Source organism: Carassius carassius, chromosome 16 (assembly GCF_963082965.1).
Source record: "Carassius carassius chromosome 16, fCarCar2.1, whole genome shotgun sequence".
NCBI lineage: Eukaryota > Metazoa > Chordata > Actinopteri > Cypriniformes > Cyprinidae > Carassius > Carassius carassius.
Window position 1 is genome coordinate 30023110 of NC_081770.1, and position 19413 is coordinate 30042522.

Below are 19413 nucleotides of genomic sequence, written 5' to 3' on the forward strand. Positions count from 1 at the left end.
TTTTCTATGAATAAAAGGAATCTGCCCCATGTGCTCTTTTCATTCATATATTACAGAATAAAATGGACCAATACACACATATAGATAAAGACACAGACACATCCAGCAGCAACAGAGACAGCTGGTGACAATATCCATAACACACCACAGCTACAGTAAATATGAGACTCATAATATCTCACCTGGACTCAACAGAAGAGTCTTCCTCTCTGCAGAGATCTGAAACATCCATCGCTGGGTTTTTCCTCACAGACACATCCATGTGTTCAGATAAATCTGATCCACGCCCCTGAATCTGACTATAAATGAACATGATATTGTAGTGTGCATTTATTGTTTCTGAGCATTAAAAATGTGAAACATTTCAGGTTTTCTCACCTCTTGACTGTCTTTATCTGTGTGTCATGTTCTTCAGAGAGATTCATTCTGGAGGCCATGGTTTCATCTAAAAGCAGATCCAGATGTTGATCACAGAGTCAGTTATGAATCAGACATTAATCAATCTCAGTAATCAGACATCAGGACTGACTCCTTGATATTTACATATAATCAAATTATACACAAACAGCATAACTAATTCAGACAAGCACTGTGTTAAAATGAAAGTAAAAGTTTAATATGTCGATTTACAGACTCTGTGTTTTATCTGCTAATGTCATTTAAACAAATATCTGACACTGCTTGTTTTACTTCACTTTAAACCAGTCAGGATTGATTTTAGCTATTAAAGATGATTGTTAAATCGTGAAACTCACTGTGTTTTTCTCTTAATGTAGTTTACTTCCTCATACGACAAAACAGACCTCGCTGTAATAGTTTCACTTTCATGAGTCTCCTGACAAGGAGGAGTTTAAGTGTCAAAAACTAACCATAAAGTGTTTAAAATCTACTCTTAGAATTTAATTTCAGTATTTAATATTTAAAGTTATAACCCATGAATTGATTTCCTTCACAGACACCAAAAATAATTTAATTATTAGTTAAATGTCAGTTACCTCAAATACAATGAATCACTCAATTGGTTCTCACTGGGAAACAGAAATTACTCTTTAACTGACAAAAGTCTTTTGTCACGTGACAACAAAATTTTAAAAGATCAATTAATTTACAAGCTTCTTTACAAACAGGTGAAGTTATTATTTTCATCACTAGAAGCTATTAAATTCATTCATCAAAATCCTTTATATATTGATATATATATATATATATATATATATATATATATATATATATATATATATGTATGTATATATAAATATCTATCAGTGGGTTTCCAATTTCCAAACTATTTCATCTTCCAAAAAATCTTTATTTATTTTAATTTATATTGTAAAAGCTTTCTTTCGTTTAGTATTATTTATTTGTGTAGTTATTATGTTTACATACGTCTGTAAATGGTGCTTTGCATGTAATGTCACCTCTTTGTATGCAATATTGACATTCTCTATAATTTTATCTTTGGTACCTTGCCATTAATAATAATTATAGACTAATCAATTATCTTTCCGGCTCAGACTGCAGTGGTAACGCCAGAGCCCGTCTACGGCCATATTAAACATTCTCTGGTAACGCTTAGGGTCTGTGTATTTTGCGCATGCGCGAATGAACGAATCACTCCCCGAGACGACTCGTTCTTCCCGAGTCACATTAAAGATTCATTCTAAATTAATGAATCGTTTAAGAATGACCCGTTACTAGAAGTTACTGGTTTGACTGCCGTTCTGGTGCACTTTCACGGTAAGAAGGTTGGAAAAACACGGGTTTCCTGGAACGCAGCATTACTCGTTAGTACCCATATGACTCTCAACTGAACTTGTTTCCCATAAACAGAACAATTAATAATCAGTTCACTTGTTACAAATGTTAACTGTCTACCTCCTTTCGATTAAACGAGTCAAAACAGATATTAAACACTCAGTACTGTGATAATGTAAGTGAAACCTCAAACTCCGTCTCTGAAACAGTAATGTTACATGTGAAGGCCTCGAATCGTTGGTCACTTTCCTCCAAAAGATTCAACATCAACAGACCTCAGATAGGTGGTCCTTAAAAATCCTCCGTCTGTCCGTGTGTAAATCTTGACCGTGGTCCCAGGTCCTGAAGAGTCTCGAGTCCGTCCTCTGCAGGCCGTGGTGAATCTGGGGAACAGCCCAAACGAGTCACTCCTCTCTACATTTGAGCTGGACAAACGATTCCTGAATCTGCTAAAAAAATATCCGATTTCGTCGTAGCAAACGGACCAACCACTTAGCACAGGTAGCACAAAGATTAATAAATATCCGGCTGTTTCTAAGATTGAAGTCCGAAGGAATGACGCACACGGTTTTGTTCCGATTCGCGTTCTCTTCTTCTTCTTCTTCTTCTTTTGTTTTATTGGCAACCGCACTTAACAGTGCATTACTGCCATCACCCGGTAGCTTGGATCTTGGCTCAGAAACATTTCTAATCACCCCCTCCCCCCCCCCAAAAAAAAAAAAAACACTGGCGCTGCGTGTTCAGCTCCTCCAGCTTCCACCCCACTTCCCTTTAACTCCCGTAACCTTATTTACCTCCAAATCTACTTACCCTGTCTCACACTATACTCATCCACATCTTCTACCTTTCTCTACAAGCCTAAATACATATTAATCCTATATTCTCTTCATTAAACCAGTATTATTAAAAAACTGAAACAACACATTAACCATACTATTTCCTATATCTGAGTCTAATATATTCTTTAATGTTAACTCTTTCCCTTCATTCTTCCATAATTCTTCTCTTAACACTTCTCTTTCTTCATCATACCCATTACAATTAATAATCACATGTTCTACAGTTTCACTCTGTCCACATTTCTCACACAAACCTGTTGGGTGCTTAGATATTAAGTGTAATGTTTTATTCAAACCGGTATGTCCCACCCTTAGTCTTGTAATTATACTTTCCTCCCTTCTATTTCTCCCTCTTTTTCTACCTTTTCCCACTTTCTTTTGTATTGCATATAAATGTCTCCCTTTACTCTCATTATCCCAATATTGTTGCCACTTTTTACTCATTTTCTCTTTTATTACTGATTTAATTTCTTTTAAACTATGTTGTAACTCAATGTCTACCATCTCTTCATCTACTGCTTGTTTAGCTAATTTATCTGCTTCCTCATTGTCTTTAATTCCCACATGCGCTGGGACCCACATAAACTGTACCTCTATTTTAATTTGGTTCAATTCAAAGAGATTTTGAAGAATTTCCATGATTAAATCTGGTCTTGATTCTGACTTTTGATTATCAATACTAATTATTGCTGAATAAGAATCTGAACATATGACTGCATTTAGAATTTTCCTTTCCTTAATTATTTGTACTCCTAGCAGAATAGCCATCAACTCACCTGTATACACTGACAAATGATCACTAATTCTAGCTTTTTTCTTCACCATTAACTTTGGCACATTGACTGCCACTCCTATTCTACTTCCTTTTTTAGAAGCATCTGTGTATATCTGTATATTATCTCCATACGTTATTCTTAAATACTCATTTGCTCTCATTACTTCCATCTCATTATTTCCTTCATTCTGTCTTATCTTCAGTAATGTTAAATCTACTACCGGCTGAGGAATAATCCATATAGGAGTATGCATATATATTACTCTTGGTACACATCTATAATTGTCTATCCCCATCTCCTTAATATCTTCTTCTACCACCCACCCAAAACTCTTATGTTTTTTCATTCCTTGTTCCCAACATTTTCCTAATATTTTCCTTGTTGGATGTACCTCATTCTGACTATTAAGATTTGTCCAATACACAGCCATTAACTGTTGTCTTCTAATATTAAGCGGCATTTCATTTATCTCTATTTGCATTGCTGCTATAGGTGTTGTTGGATATGCTCCACAGCAAATTCTCAATGCCTGTGCTTGAATTCTATCCAATTTCTCTAACTGTGACTTTGCTGCCAACCCATATGCTATACTTCCATAATCTAGTACAGATCTTATCATTGCTATATATACTGTTTGAAGTGCCCCTCTATCTGCTCCCCACTCTTGTCCTGCCATACATTTCATTATATTTAACACTCTTTTACACCTATTCACTATCTTATCAATATGTTCTTTCCATGTAAGTCTAGTATCTAGCCACATTCCCAAGAATCTAACTGATGTTACTCGTGCCATATTCCTGTTATATATCCTTAACTTCCATTCATTACCTACTTTCTTGTTGGAAAATATTATAACTTGTGACTTCTCCACCGATAGCTTAAATCCCCACTTATATGACCATTTAACTACCTCATCCACAGCCTTCTGCATTTTCCCCATAATGAACTTATTGTTTCTCCCTCTGAACCACAAAGCCCCATCATCTGCAAAGAGTGATCTACCAACACTCCTATCCACCTTACTAAATATATCATTTATCATTATTATAAAAAGTACTGGACTTATCACACTTCCCTGAGGAGTACCATTTTCTATTATTCCTGGAGATGATATAGTATCTCCTACTCTCACCCTTATTACTCTTTGCTTAAGAAAGTCATTAACCCAATTAAACATTCTTCCCCCTACCCCCATCTCTTCCAACTTAATCATCAGACCCTCCCTCCATAACATATCATAGGCTTTTTCAATATCAAGAAACACAGCAATTACTGATTCTTTATTTGACAGAGCTTTCTTTATTTCCGCTTCCAAACACATAACCGGATCCATAGTTCCTCTTCCTACCCTGAATCCACTTTGAAAAGGTGTTAATTTTCCTTCTTTTTCCAAAAAATATACTAACCTATCCGTTATCATTCTCTCCATCACTTTACCTACATGAGAAGTAAGGGCTATTGGCCTATAGCTAGCCGGATTACTTGGATCCTTCCCTGGTTTCTTTATTGGCAATATCAATGCTTCTTTCCAACTTTGCGGTAGCACCCCCATTTCCCACACTTTATTATAGAATTCTAACATTACTCTCAACGATTCCTCACTTAACTGCTTGATCATATAATAGCTGATTTTATCTTGCCCTGGAGTAGTTTCTCTCATTCTCCTCAGCGCTCGCTTTAGTTCCGACATTTCAAACGGGACATCCATCATATCATCTCTTTTCTGTCTTTTTCCCAATAGATGAGGATGCTCTCGTAATACTTCCTCCCTCTCCCTCTTAAACTCTTCAGTCAGATTTTCCGTACTGTTTACTTTTATAAATGTATTACAAAACATTTCTGCTTTCTCACAGTTTTCTATTGCTGTAACTTCCCCTTCATTTAAAACAGGATATTCCATATCTTTCCTTATTCCATTCATCCTTCTGATCATACTCCATACTTCTCCTATTGGTGTACTTCTCCCTATTCTATCACAGAAATTTCTCCAATGTTGTCTTTTTGCCCTTCTTACCACCTCTTTAACCTTTGCTTGTTCTCTCTTATATTCGATTAAATCTGTATAATTATGCATTCTTCTTGCCTTCTTGTATGCTCTCCTTTTCCTTCTAATAGCTTCATCACACTCCTTATTCCACCATGGTACCATTTTTGTCTTTCTTCTTCCTTTACCCTTAGGAATATTACTTACTGCTGCGTTTTTCATAACTCCTATAATTTTCTCATTTATAGCTTCTATATCATCTACCCTTCTTATTTCATTTATGTCTAAACCCTCCTCCACCCTTTTCACATATTCAGTCCAGTTAGCTTTTTCATACTTCCATCTCCCTTCTCTTCTCTCACTTCTTTCTACACAATTATTCATATTGGTACACATTTCAATCAAAATAGGAAAGTGGTCACTACCTATAGTACATTTCCTTAATACCCTCCAGTTAATTATTCCCCCTAACCTACTTTTTACAAGAGATAAATCCAACACCGCTTCTTGACCTGTTCTCATGTCTACTCGTGTACCTCCCCTATCATTCATACAGATCAAATTCATCTCATCCATCAATTCTTCAACCACCTTCCCATTTCTGTCAGTTACATTTCCTCCCCACATACTACTATGGGCATTGAAGTCCCCACACCATATCACCCTCTCTCTACTTTGCCCTTCTATCTCCAGCATATCTTCCAATGTCATTTGTCTACATGGATTATAAAAATTTATTATTACAACACTCTTATCATCCTTCCATACCTCCACCACCACATATTCCATTTCTCTTCCTTTCCCCACCATTCTATACTGTATTTCAGATTTAATGAAAGTAACACACCCACCACCATTTCCCTCTTCCCGATCTCTTCTCACAGAAACATACCCTTTAATTACAGAATCAAATTTAGGTTTCAGCCAAGACTCTTGTACACATATCACATCTGGCTTTTCCTCCATCTTATTTAGATAACCCTTAAATTCCAGTCCATTAGCCACCAAACTCCTAGCATTCCATTGTAAAATTACTAACATCAAAATTATTGTCCATCCCATGATTCTTGACTAGGCTGTACTTCTAAAGTTAGACCATCTCTAACCATTTCCCATGTTAGCCCTTTTGATATCCAGGAACCGCTCTGCTGCTCTCACTATTATCTGTATCTTTTCTGTTCTTCTTTCAGTCTGCGCTGAACAATTTATGACCTCTGCCATGAATAACACAAAACTCTTTTTACTTACTATCATTGTGTCATCCGATTTTTCCCTTTCCTTTTCTTCATTTCTGATTTGATCTTTCCACATCTCCTTCTCCTCACTCTCTTTCTTTTTCCTTGAGTCTACTTTTTTAACTGCTTCCGCATATGACAGCTTATTTCCATCTCTTTCCTTCTGAATTTCTACTGCTCTCTTTCTCACTTTACATCCTCCATATGCCACATTATGGGCTCCTCCACAATTACAACATTTTGCCTCCACACCTCTTCCACATTTTCCGTACTCATGTTCTTCCCCACAGTGTGCACATCTCTTTTTGGCTCTGCATACACTCGCAATATGACCATATATCTGGCAGTTATAGCATCTCAGCGGAGCACGCACATATTCTCTCACCCGAAAGCTAACATATCCAATCATCACTTTACTTGGTAGCATTCCTCCACTTTCAAAACGCAACATTACAGAAAGACTTTCTTCCTTATTCCCTTCCCTATTCCTTTGCAATCGTTTTGCTTCAATTACATTTCCTCCTTTAATATTTATCATCAACTCTACCATAGTGACATCCAATGCTACCCCTGTAATTAGTCCACATACCTATGATTTTCAACCTGTTTGATTACAACTTGAAATCACTTGTTTACACACAACCTTCATTTTCATCACCTTATCCCTCTGCTCCTCATTATCACAAATCACCAATAATGCTCCATCCTGAAGTACTCTTGCACCCCTAATCTCTCCTGATTGTTTCCTCAACTCCTTTGTTAACTCAATTGGGTTTACCCCTTTTACTCCTTGTCCCTCTTTAAATCTTACAATCATTTTTACTTCCTCTCTCCTTTCACTTATTACCCCCCTTTCACTATCTCTCATCTGTACCTACTGAATCATCTTCATTATCTTTCTTCCTCTTATTATTTGCTTTTTCAACACTTTTTATTCTCCCTCCGTCCACTTGTGTCCAACCCATCTCATCACTTTCATCTTCAATCTCTGATTCATCAATTCTAGCTCTTGTTTCTGATCCAGCCTCCTCTTTTTTCTTTTTCCTCGATTTCCCCATCGTATTCTTCTTATTTCAGCAACTTTTATACTTAAAGCAATTCAGTATAATTTATTTCAAACACTCACGACGGTTGCAAACACAAGTTAGTCTAACTTCCGTTTCCGGTCCGTTCTTCGCGCCCGCCTCCTGTGTGTGTTGTTGGTGTTTTCTCCTCTTCTTCTTCTTCTTCTTCAGTGAATTTTATTGGCAGTTTGCAATCTTTGTGCATTACCGCCATCTACTGGATTGAGGTGTGATCACATTGGGAAGTCATAAATGAATATATTAAAAAAAAAAAAAAAAAGAGATCAGAGCCCAAGCTTCAGCTAGCGCTGCGTGTTCAGCTCCTCCAGCTTCAACTTCAGCTCAAACCTCCAGAAAAAAAAAAAAAAATATTGGGCTAAAGTCTTCTTGCTAATTGTGTTTCTTTTATAAACCATATCACTGCTTTGGTTGTAGACTGTGTTCCAGGTAGACTCAACAGGTTGCTCAAAGTAACAGAGTTCTTTGTTATCTTCTTAAATATGTCTCTTTTTTCAGAGTACTGCCTACATGTCAGAAGTACATGCTTCACGGTTTCTGTACAATATGGACACATTCCTGTCTCATGTTTCCCTATTGTGTGTAAGCCGCTGTTCAGTCCTGTATGTCCTAACCTTAACCTGGTGAACCAGGTTTCCTCCTGTCGTGAAAGTGAGCTGATCATTTTAACGGTTACATTCTGTTGAATACTATATAAATGCCTACCTTTTTCCCCCTTATCCCATTTATCTTGCCAGAGTTTATGAATACCATCTTTAATTTTTGTTTTCAATTCTGATTTGCTAAGTGGAACCTGTACTTCTACTTGTTCTGCTTTAAGTGCTTCTTTTGCCAACTTGTCTGCCCTCTCATTGCCCTCAATACCTGTGTGCGCTGGAACCCAAGTGAACTGTAATATTAGCTTCTGTTGAGTTATCCTGAAAATTATCTGATGAACTTCATCTAAAAGATCCTGTCTGCATGCAGATTTCCCAGTCTGAATGCTAGTTAGCGAGGACATAGAGTCTGAGCAAATAACAGATTTATATGGCTTCACTTCTTCTACCCACTGTAGTGCTATTATGATGGCCATCATCTCTGCAGAGAAGATTGAGAGGTGGTATGCGCGTTCTCGTCTTCTTTTTCCTCTCTTTACCTACTTTCGCTTTCTAAGCCCCTCCCCTTCCGGCTTCTCATTGGAAGAACACTGTTCATCAGTCACCCGCAGTGAACACTTTAATTGGGTAAAGAAGACTTCTACTCATTTGACAGAAATTCATGTACACTGTTACCAAGCTTACATTGACCTGAATTCTAAAAATGTTTCTTTTCTCTAACCAGAGAATAAAAAAAAAAAAAAAACGAAAATGAGTAAATGAGGAAAAGGAAAATAATTTTGATAGCCTACAAATAATCTTGCTATTTCCACAGTGTTTTTTTTTTTCAGAAAACTGAAAAAATGCTGCCTTCGGAGGACGCATTTGAAGGAAGGCAGGCATCAAGGCACGTCCGAATTCAATGTTAGCTGCACTTCATCTGGCCGGTTCTGGCCGGTTTTTGAAGGCAGCATAGATGTATCCTTCGCTGCCTTTGATATCCCACAATCCTGTGCGTTCCATTCTTTGACACTTAAAGGGTTAGTTCATCGAAAAATGAAAATTATGTCATTTATGACTCACCCTCATGTCGTTCCAAACGGTTTAAAAGGGTTTATCTTCGGAACACAGTTTAAGATATTTTAGATTTAGTCCGAGAGCTCTCAGTCCCTCCTTTGAAACTGTGTGTACGGTATACTTTCCATGTCCAGTTTTGTTTATTGTCAAATTCTGTGATGTCACCACGGATTCTTTCTGCTCCCACCACTCCATCCATCAGCCACCCCTTAGTGGAAATAATATTTGGACTAATTTAATATTTTTTATATTTACTGAATTGACGGATATGCATATACAGTCAACGGAAAAAAACCTGATAAAGACCAATAATAAATTAATGTTTTCAAACACAAAACATTAAATTTACATTTAATCATTTAGCAGACGCTCTTAACCAAAGCGACTTACAAATGAGAACAATAGAAGCAGTCAGGTCAACAAGAGAACAACAACAGTATACAAGTGCCATGACAAGTCTCAGTTAGTCTAGTACAGAACACATAGCCAGGGTTTTTTTTTTCTTCTTCTTAATGAAAAGACAAGAAAAGGAAAAGTGCTAGTATTAGTTGGTTAAGTGCAGGCAAAAAAGTCTTTAGATGTTTCTTGAAAGTGAGCAAAGACTGTATGAATTGAGATTGGGAGGTCATTCCACCAGCTGGGCACAGTCCAGGAAAAGGTCCGTGAGAGTGATTTTGAACTTCTTTGGGATGGCACCACAAGGTGTCGTTCACTTGCAGAGCGCAAACTTCTGGAGGGCACATAAGATTTAACCAGTGAGTTTAGGTATGTTGGTGCCGTGCCAGTGGTCGTCTTGTAGGCTAGCATCGGTACCTTGAATTTGATGAGTCGGCTACTAGTAGCCAAAAAATTTACAATACGCATTTAGGTATCACTGTGAAAGCTAAGGCAAAATAAAACAACACCAACAAGCACAGTTGCCCCAAACTATTTCCAATCATTGCTCAACACCATCTACCCATAAATAATAATATTAAAAAATACACAGATAAAGTCTATAGTATATAAATAAAGTCTTACCTTCAACCATCAGTTTTGCTCACAGGTCTTTGCATTCTTGCCCAACACCTGATCTTTAGGCAAGATCACTTTGGCCTTTTTATGAGGATATTCCACCAGGAGCAAAGGCCTCCAGCCGACTGCGTGCAGCTTCTCTATCTAAAGATAAAAAACAATTACAAGACTTTTGTCTGCTTATCACAATATCACAAAAATGGGGCACAAATGCAGGTCAACACGAATTACTTAGGGTCAAAGCAGACTTTTAGAACATCAAAAGGAATAGCTGTATTCAAGATCCAGAAGATCCCAGAAGCCCTTTGCATGGCTGACTAAACAGGCTTGTTCGACTTGGATGGAGGGCTAAGTGGGTGGGACACTTTGGGCAAAACTAATGTTGCTGAATTTGCGTGGGCTTTTGCCCAACGAGTCTCACCCACTCAGCCAGCCAGCCAAGTCGAACAAGCCCTGCCCGATCTTCTGTGATCTTAAATGCAGCTAGTATTTTGACAAATCACAATGACAGAGCAGTGGACAAAGCGTTGTTTGAAATAAAGATGCCAATTAAACCTTTGTAATTTATATAATACTAGTCACAATTGTGAAATACATACAGTAGGACTACACTTTATTGGCTGAATAACTGACGCAAAGACGACGCACGAGCTCAGTCTGCAGGTAGAGATGGAGGGGCAAGAGAAAAGGTGAAGACTGGGGAGCAACGGCGCTGTTTTTGGTAAAACATCATTTTGACGAAAACTCATTAAGTTTTGTTTTATAGAAAATGTATTCTTTTATAGAAAAGAATAAATAAAATGAGTAGGATAAAAACCAGTAGGCTAGGTAATAAAATTAATGGTTATTTAGCATTTTCTGTTTCTATCTACTGGAAAACAGTCATCTATTCACAGATAGGAAATTTATCAGTGGTGGTGGAGGATAGGAGTCAAATATTGTATCAGAATGATGTATCAATATATAGAGATGGATCCAAAGATCCTACAGGAAGAACATCTTATGCATGTACCATTCCCTCTTTACAAGTATCTATCAACAGAAGAACATCAGATCAACTGGCAGTTTATCAATCGCAACAGCTCTGCACTGGGTAGAACAAGTTCAACTAAACCAAGTTATTCTGTGCTCAGATTCAAGTTCAGCATTAATGGTGGTTACACTTCTGTGGGTGCCTGCTCACAGCGGAGTTAAAGGCAATGAAATAGATTCATTAGCAAAGAAGCAATAGGCAGGAAAATACAATGAACATTTTATTTAGCAAAGCAGAAATAAAGACAATAATTCAAAGTAAAATCATCAGCAAATGTCAAGATAAACGAAACAAGGGAAACACAGGCAGACATCTTTATACAATCCAGAAGGAAGTGGGAAGGAGGAGGAGGAAAGGAGGAAAACATAATATCAAGATTAAGACTGGGTCACACAAGTCTAAATAAGACATTACATCATCTCAATGGAAAACATCCAACAGGTCTGTATGAGTGTTGTCAGGAGGAAGAATCAACAGAACATGTACTGTGTCACTGCCAAAAATATATTACAGAAAGAGAAATATTCAGAAGGACACTACAGGAGATACTAGAGATGCCAAACAAATACTCAGTCAAACAGCAAATTGTAATTCTTTAATTGTATTGTTGAGTGAAACTGGGTTAATAAACAGAATATCAATTATAAAGAGAGAACTTATATATTTATTATTATTATTATTATTATATAGAATGATATCAGGTAAAATGGGCCATTTAACTTAAAAGTAGCAGCCAATGACTGCAAAGAATTTCAAACTGTTGCCATAACAGTGCTTGATATTTAGAAATGATTTTATTGGTCTGCGGTTGCTAAGTGAGATTAGCAATTCATTCTGAGACAAGGCCAGAAGAAAGAAAGCAGAGTTTCCTGACATATCCCATCTTACTCCTCAATTATAAGGTTGATAAATCAATAAAAATAAAAACTACACATTTAGAAATAATGATTCATAACCCATGTCTTGATGGCCCGTGAAAGAGATCAAATGCTGATTTTGCTAAATTATCTAGATTATTATTATTTTTTTTTAATTCTGGTGGTTTCTCTTATTAAAAATAATTTATATGAATATATTGTATTACTTCATTTGTGACACCCTTTTCACATTTGATCTTCTAAATGTGTTTGTATGTGATGTGTTTTTATGGCTGCTGAAATGTCTATTTCACTTTGCAGTGTGACTGGCCCATTTTGGCAGAGGGGAATTCAGAGCGAAATATACAGAGATTCAGCTCTGAAAGAGGCCTTAAAAGAAAATGGGTCTCTGAGGATGAACTGGAGTTGGCAGTTTCACAAGCTGTTGTAGAGGTGAGATTTTTATTTTTTAACAAATATTTAATATATTTAATAATAAATGTAATTAATTCTTTACTACAGTACTGATACAGGCTTACAGTCTAATTCAATTTATAGTTCACTTCTTTAGATGAGTGAGCCTCTTTAGTTTGGCTTCCTCTTCTTTGTTTATTACAGTTTTTGTCCAAATACATCTGTACCTATGAAAGGTTTCATTATGTTTATTATTATTCATTATGTGCTGTTATCCTGTTTAAAACTGAAGATACCTTCAACATGTCTCACATTAGTTTATTTGCTGTAGTTTAGAAAATGGTAATATAATATGACGAGTTAAACTGTCAGAACAAATTCATCTTGATAATCACAAATGTATTAGTCAAAAAATGGTAATAAAATGACGAACTCAAGAGTTAAACTGTGTCAGAACAGATCTTGATCATGTCAGATAACGTTTATAGAAAGGTATATAACAAAACATGATCAGGTCTAATTTTGGGTCACAATTTTTTATTAATTTTACTGGTAGTCCACTGTTTGAAGAATTTTTGGGTAAATAAACATTAAGTGTGCATTTTGAAACAGAACAATGGGATTGATATTTTTTTAAGATATCTCATTGCAAGCTGTTTTCAGGTAAAACAGCTTAAACTTGCATTTTAGTCCGGATAACTGCCCTATAATCTCTCTACACCAGTGCTTCTAAAACTGGGGCTGAATACTTTCTATATGTAATCTAATGAACTCGGTTTTGTTTCAGGGTGCACGTAATTTAAATCTTGTCCCATATAATGCAGAGTATGTTACGTTATGAGAGGTGTAAGAGGAAGGTGACAAGAAGTCTAGGGCAGAAATCCCTCCACTTGGCGATATGTAACTGTTGTCCGGCCTCCTGGTGGTTATTCCCCACTTAAAGGAAAGCTACACAGTCTTTTCAATTATAGGGCAGTTATCCGTTGCACAAGTTTTTAAACAGGTAAGCCACTTTTTTGACAGTTTTTTTTCACAATTAAGACATGTGGGCAATTGGATGATGCTTTTATCCATAACATTTAAGTTACATCATCATAAAGAGCTTAGTCTAGCAATAAATATTACTTTCGATGAATTAGATTACAGTTACATCATCATAAAGAGCTTAGTCTACTGTAGCAATAAATATTACTTTAGATTAATTAGATTTAGTGTAAGATGAAACAAGTGTCTTGAGTACAATGAGAACATATTGGGGGAATATGCTTACAAGGGCATGTTTCTGCCTATCGTTGCAGGGTCCGCCAGCCAGGGCTCAAAGCGGTCCAGCTCTGCACCACTCAAAGGCTGCTGGCTGGAGGCCGTTATTGACCTTGGCCATGAGCAAGTTCACGGTGGTGGCGAGTTGGGCAACCTGCTGCTTTAGGTTTTCCAAACGCAATAGGCCATGTAGCTGAGCCGCTGAAACATTGTGAAAGTTTATTAAAAAAAATGTGTTAATCTGGAGAAAAGACTCAGGTTATTTAAACATTAAGGAAATAATACACACAATGATGGTCAATAAAATCAACCCACAGCTGCACACTATACTGTATATATATATATATATACAGTACAGGCCAAAAGTTTGGACACACCTTCTCATTCAATGCGTTTCCTTTATTTTCATGACTATTTACATTGTAGATTCTCAAAGGCTACTTTGAAGAAACTAGAATATAAGACATGTTTTCAGTTATTTCACACTTTTTGTGTACATAATTCCACATGTGTTCATTAATAGCTTTGATGCCTTCAGTAAACACCATTGAATGAAACGGTGTTGAATGAGAAGGTGTGTCCAAACATTTGGCCTGTACTGTATATATATATATATATATATATTAATCTCACTGTATTCTTGGAATTAATCTACATTAATCTAGAGTAAAATGGCTCATTTTAATTCTGCCGAAGGCATTCAAATTATGTTCAATAAGATGTACTTGTTAGTACTGATAGAGCTGTGCTGACGGGCTTGCATCGGTTGCACTCAAACATAGTAGTTTGACAACGACTCTACCCCTGCGCTACATCAGTGCTTTGCCCGGCATCTTCAGTATTAGCTAAGGGATGCTTTGAGTTTAGGTGGTACTTGAGACTGGAAGAACTCCTACAGTAAACTAATTCCGCAATGCACAAGTTGCAAACAACCTCTCGCCTGTTTAACACATAATCCGTCTGCAGTCCGTATGCGTTTCGTATGTGGTGCAGAAGCAGCAAGGACTCATTGTGCTTTCACAGAGGACGCGTTTGAACTCCACTACTGATCCATGACTGTTTGGTCCACAAACACAACATTTATTCATTATTTAGATTTCAAATCATGTAAAAAAAAAAATAATAATAAATCCTTTTCATCATTTAGACTCTTATCACAGAACAGTAACAATCTTTCATAGACATTAGTTTAAACTAAATAAATATAAACAGTGTATTATTCATGGATTTGACTTCTAGATTTGTATAATAAGTTACTGAAGCAAGTGGCAACACATTTAAACATAACATTTAGCCCAATTATCTTGTTAGGATATCACAAATATTTAAAATTAAAACACACCACTGACAGAAACATTCGACTCTCGTCCCTTTTGCATTTAAATCTTTATTACAAGCAATCCCACGGGTATTAATGAGCTGTTTTTCTGCTTCCATAAAAGTGCATATAGGTATTAAGTTGCCTTGTTTATCTAAGCTCTTTTTCTTGTTTTAAACCTAGCAAAAAAGCCATGTGTTGACTGTGAAACACAGTAGGCTTTAATTAGTATAACATTTATTATGAAATTACTGCATTTCTGTGCCAATCCGTGTTCATTTTTATCACGAACAATGCGCTGTCACTTTAACTCAGCGCGTGCAGCACATTAAACATAGACTCGGTACGTAAACGATCGCTGCACTGCTGCAGACCGCTCCTGGAACGCACTAACGCTGGAACCGTTAACATGGGTGAGTAAAAAATATGCAACGCATACGCACTGCAAAAGGAGTATGTGATAAACAGGAAGTCATCATAGCTTGCGTAGTATAGACCCAGCTCCCAACCCAACTTTGAGAATAGATTAAAGGCGATATTTTTTTTTTTTTACGTGCAATAAGAGTCTCACGTTAACGCAGCACGTTAACGCCGATAACGGCCCACCACTAATATATATATATATAATATATGTGTATATATATATATATATATATATATATATATATATATATATATATATGTTGTAAACATTGTTAACACTCTTTTTTTTATTATTTCTTACGTGTGCAAGGAATTGGCCCTGTTTCATGGCCAACTCTGAAGTTTGGGTTGAAGAGGAGGTGACCTCCAGGCTCTCCACCACCACTGGCTAATTGAGGAAAGGTATGTAAATGTTAAAATCAGAAAACAAGAAAAAAATAAGTATATATACAGGATATTTATTGTACACATGTACTTGTAAATTTGTATGAAAAAGTCACCATGTGAATAGGGGAAGCCCATATTAATGTCAAACACTGGACTCAAATGTTGAGGTGGTGGTGGTGTTGACTGATGTGCTGAGCTATTGATTACTAGATGACCATTGAGGGAAAATGATAACAAGAGAGGCAGATTGTCAGACAAGGAGAGAAATGAACAGGACAGAACATCACCTTTGTACTTTCATTTGTATTGTAATTTTGCTACAGAGCATGATTCCTACCATTGAAGGGGTCTGACTCCCTCCTCACATTCCAGCTTATGTCTGTATAGGTTCCCTGTCCTGTGTTGTCCAGAGACTCCTGACCCATGTCCACTGCAATGTCCGCTTTTGGATAAAGGGATAAACATGAATCAACATATTGCAGTGGTACAAATCACTGGACTGTACATTGTTGCAGTTGGCAATCAGATCAAAACTTACAGAGGGGGGCTGGAGGGAGACTAGGAAGGGTAGCGCTAATAGGGAGAGGTTGAGGCCGAGGCCGAGACTCTGGTCTTCTTTTTGGAGTCTGCTCAGTTTCAGAGTCAGTACTGCCGTTTTCAAATCCTGGGTAACTAGTGAAGACAGAGGTCAAATTGTAATGACAAGGCAATAGCATCATTCAATGGGCAGGCATGAACAAAGGCTTTTTTTGTACCCTAAACCTATCCCCACACATAGCTTTTGCAGTAATACAACAATTATCTATAATGTACATACTGTGTCGCTTTTCTTCTCCTTTTTGCCATGGGGCCCTCATCCTCTGACTGGAGGACTGCCGTTCCATTTCTGTTGTAGTCCTTCAGCTTTTGCCTTGCCTTACTGAAGTCATCTACTATTATAAAAAAATAAAAAATAAAGAAAGACATATATGGAGATAATTAAGGACAAAGGAAGTAAGGCATAACTGTTGTCCTAACATGGAAAGACATAGAATTATAGAAACTGTTTGCTTGTTTATTTACCTTTTTCAAAGAGTGTTCTTATTTTGAAGATTTTCCAGCCAAGGCCTGGCATTTCATGCCTCTTTATGGCCTTTTGGTTTTTTTCCTCGGAAATGAATGTTGGCCAAAAACATTCATCACCTTTAACCCATGACCTCGGCACAACTTCTGTAACGTCCTCGTCGAGGAAAATTACTCCACAAAATGTCTTTTAAAAATAATTGTGTAAAAAATAAGATGATTAACAAAATACATAACTGAACTGAACTGAACTATGATTTTCAAAAATAAAGTCTAGTCCTTCATATGAAACAATGGTATAACCACCATTGCCTCATTGAAAGGGACAGCCATGCATTTTTGTGTGAAAGATGACAGTTTGGAGAATTTTATCTCATGGCCTAGGTCAGCTGGTATCACAATGTTTAAAATGTCCGAATTAAAAGGATAGGTAAAAAATGTTTCAACCATGCCGTACTGTCTGTAGGCAATTATGATATCACCGTGACAGTCAATTATATGAATTATTTGACACACATTTTTGCCCATAAGAAATGTGTTGTTTCGACATGTTGTGGTCATGGTGAACCTTTCTGATATCATTTCGTCATACTGGTGACAGATCAAGTTTTGTACTTGTATAGGGCCTCGGGCATGTTCTTTGCACAATTTGATGGGCTGGTCACTTGTAACACCACCATTTAATCCCTTGGACAGGCGTCTGACTATTTGGGCCAGGGGATTTGAGGGTTTGCGTACAAAACCCTTGAGTTTTTGCAAATAATTTTCATATGGAAAGGATGATATACATTCCAGATTGCCAAAATGTTTTGCATCCTGTGCAAGATGGGTCAACCCATGCACATTGTACACTAGCTGATCATTTCCATACAGGCGGGCAAAATGTTCCACAAAAGCATGAAGGAGGCTGTTGGCATATTCGTTGTACTTTCTGGCAAAGAAAAGGGAGACCATCAATGCCATGGCTGTCGACAGCAGCAGGAAGTTTACATATAGATCAGGACTTAACGCCTCACGCAACACCACCGGCCCTCTGTATAAGAGAAACTGACGGAACTCCGTCGCCTTCCACCTATCCACTTTGTTCAGTGCGCTTGGCCTTGTAGCAAATTCCGAAGGAATGTGGGGTCTTAAGCTTAGAAGATTTCTGGATATTCTGTCCACGTCTCTCCCTGGTAAACGGACAGTCAGAGGACCTTTCATCCACAGAAAGATAAGGCGCCTTACCACCCCCAAGCACACCAGGTGCATGTAGTCCAGTGGGACTTGGGACACCAAACCAAAATGTACATTTGTGAAGGCATGAGGACCATGGTGGTGTTCCTCATCCTCCTGCCTGGCAAATGCCTCATCAGACCGTGTTTGGCTATTTATGAGGGGGTATGTCATGCGGTGATTGAGGTACACCCCACTCTGAATACACTTGTCACAGCCATAGTAACCGTTAAAAGCCTTTGTGACTTTCACAAAGGATTTTGCCGGTGCGTCACAGATCATCGAATAAACTTTTAAAGTGAGCCTTTTCCCCTCAAATGTAAACCCCTCCTGTAATTGTGAGAGTTCATTTGCCAAATCTGTGAGATACATTTTTGATGACTCAGGTTTCTTTATACCTGAGTACTGTCAGGAACACAACTGGACACAGATGCAGGTTACAGTGCGAGACCAATTTATTCAAAAAGTCAAAAGAAAAGCTCCCTCCAACGAACAAAAACCGGCCGGGAAATGAGGAAAACGGTCCAACAGAAAAATAAGAGACTTCAATGTCCTTGCAAAAATGCCCGGAAGGGGGCGCCCAACGGCGCGGCCGCATAGAGAGCGGTGAGGGGAGGAAGCCACGAGAGAGCCAGTGACGGAGTAAACGAAGCTCTTCAGAAGAATGCCGGTGCCCGGTCTAGGAAATGAGGGAAGGGAAAAAATAGAAAAAAACAAAACCAGTAGCAGCAAACAATGGCACGACAGAACAAGGCTTGACAGGATCAGACAGAAAGACTACACCGGGACTATTGACGAACAACGATCTGGCACCGATAGGCGCGACAGACGAGAATAAATAGAGCAAGAGATGAACAGACATTGAATTCAGGTGAGCGGAGTCAAACAATTAGAAGCGGAAACAGTAGTGATGAGGGGGAGGGAGGAACGCCACAGATAGGCGCAAGACGAACGATCAAAACCAAAACAAAACACAATATGCACACGAGATGCAGACATATACAGAAACACACGCACACACCGAAGAACGGGGTGATCAGACAGCGGACATGACAGTACCCCCCCTCCGACGGACGCCACCAGGCACCGCAGGAAGGTGCTCAC

At 37.7% G+C, this 19413-nt stretch overlaps 2 protein-coding genes across 9 annotated transcripts in view; both read right to left on the reverse strand.

Annotated features, from left to right (window-relative positions):
• Positions 1–19413, reverse strand: part of LOC132160095 (NACHT, LRR and PYD domains-containing protein 12-like) — a 164102-nt gene that overhangs the window by 71160 nt on the left and 73529 nt on the right. For 3 of the 7 annotated variants that reach the window (XM_059569818.1, XM_059569814.1, XM_059569819.1), the window contains exons 1-3: positions 2031–2347; positions 379–445; positions 183–299 (exon numbers count right to left, since the gene is read on the reverse strand). The exons of 1 other annotated variant lie outside the window; for it this stretch is intronic. In XM_059569818.1, the coding sequence (XP_059425801.1) occupies positions 183–299; positions 379–437 (176 nt within the window). In that variant the 5' untranslated portion in view covers positions 438–445; positions 2031–2347. Of the gene's footprint in view, positions 1–182; positions 300–378; positions 446–755; positions 863–2030; positions 2348–19413 lie in introns of those variants that run through there. 3 more of the 7 variants (XM_059569815.1, XM_059569816.1, XM_059569817.1) reach the window with 3 other exon arrangements.
• On the reverse strand, positions 13752–18709 carry LOC132160102 (uncharacterized). Of its 2 annotated transcripts, none has more exons than XM_059569823.1 (5): positions 17095–18709; positions 16850–16964; positions 16571–16704; positions 16370–16474; positions 13752–14105 (listed from the first exon to the last, which is right to left on the reverse strand). In XM_059569823.1, exons 1-5 carry the CDS (start codon positions 17144–17146, stop codon positions 13960–13962), a joined length of 552 nt encoding a protein of 183 aa, XP_059425806.1. In that variant the 5' UTR covers positions 17147–18709; the 3' UTR covers positions 13752–13959. Both variants share the same exon structure in this region; 1 of them encodes a protein (XP_059425806.1).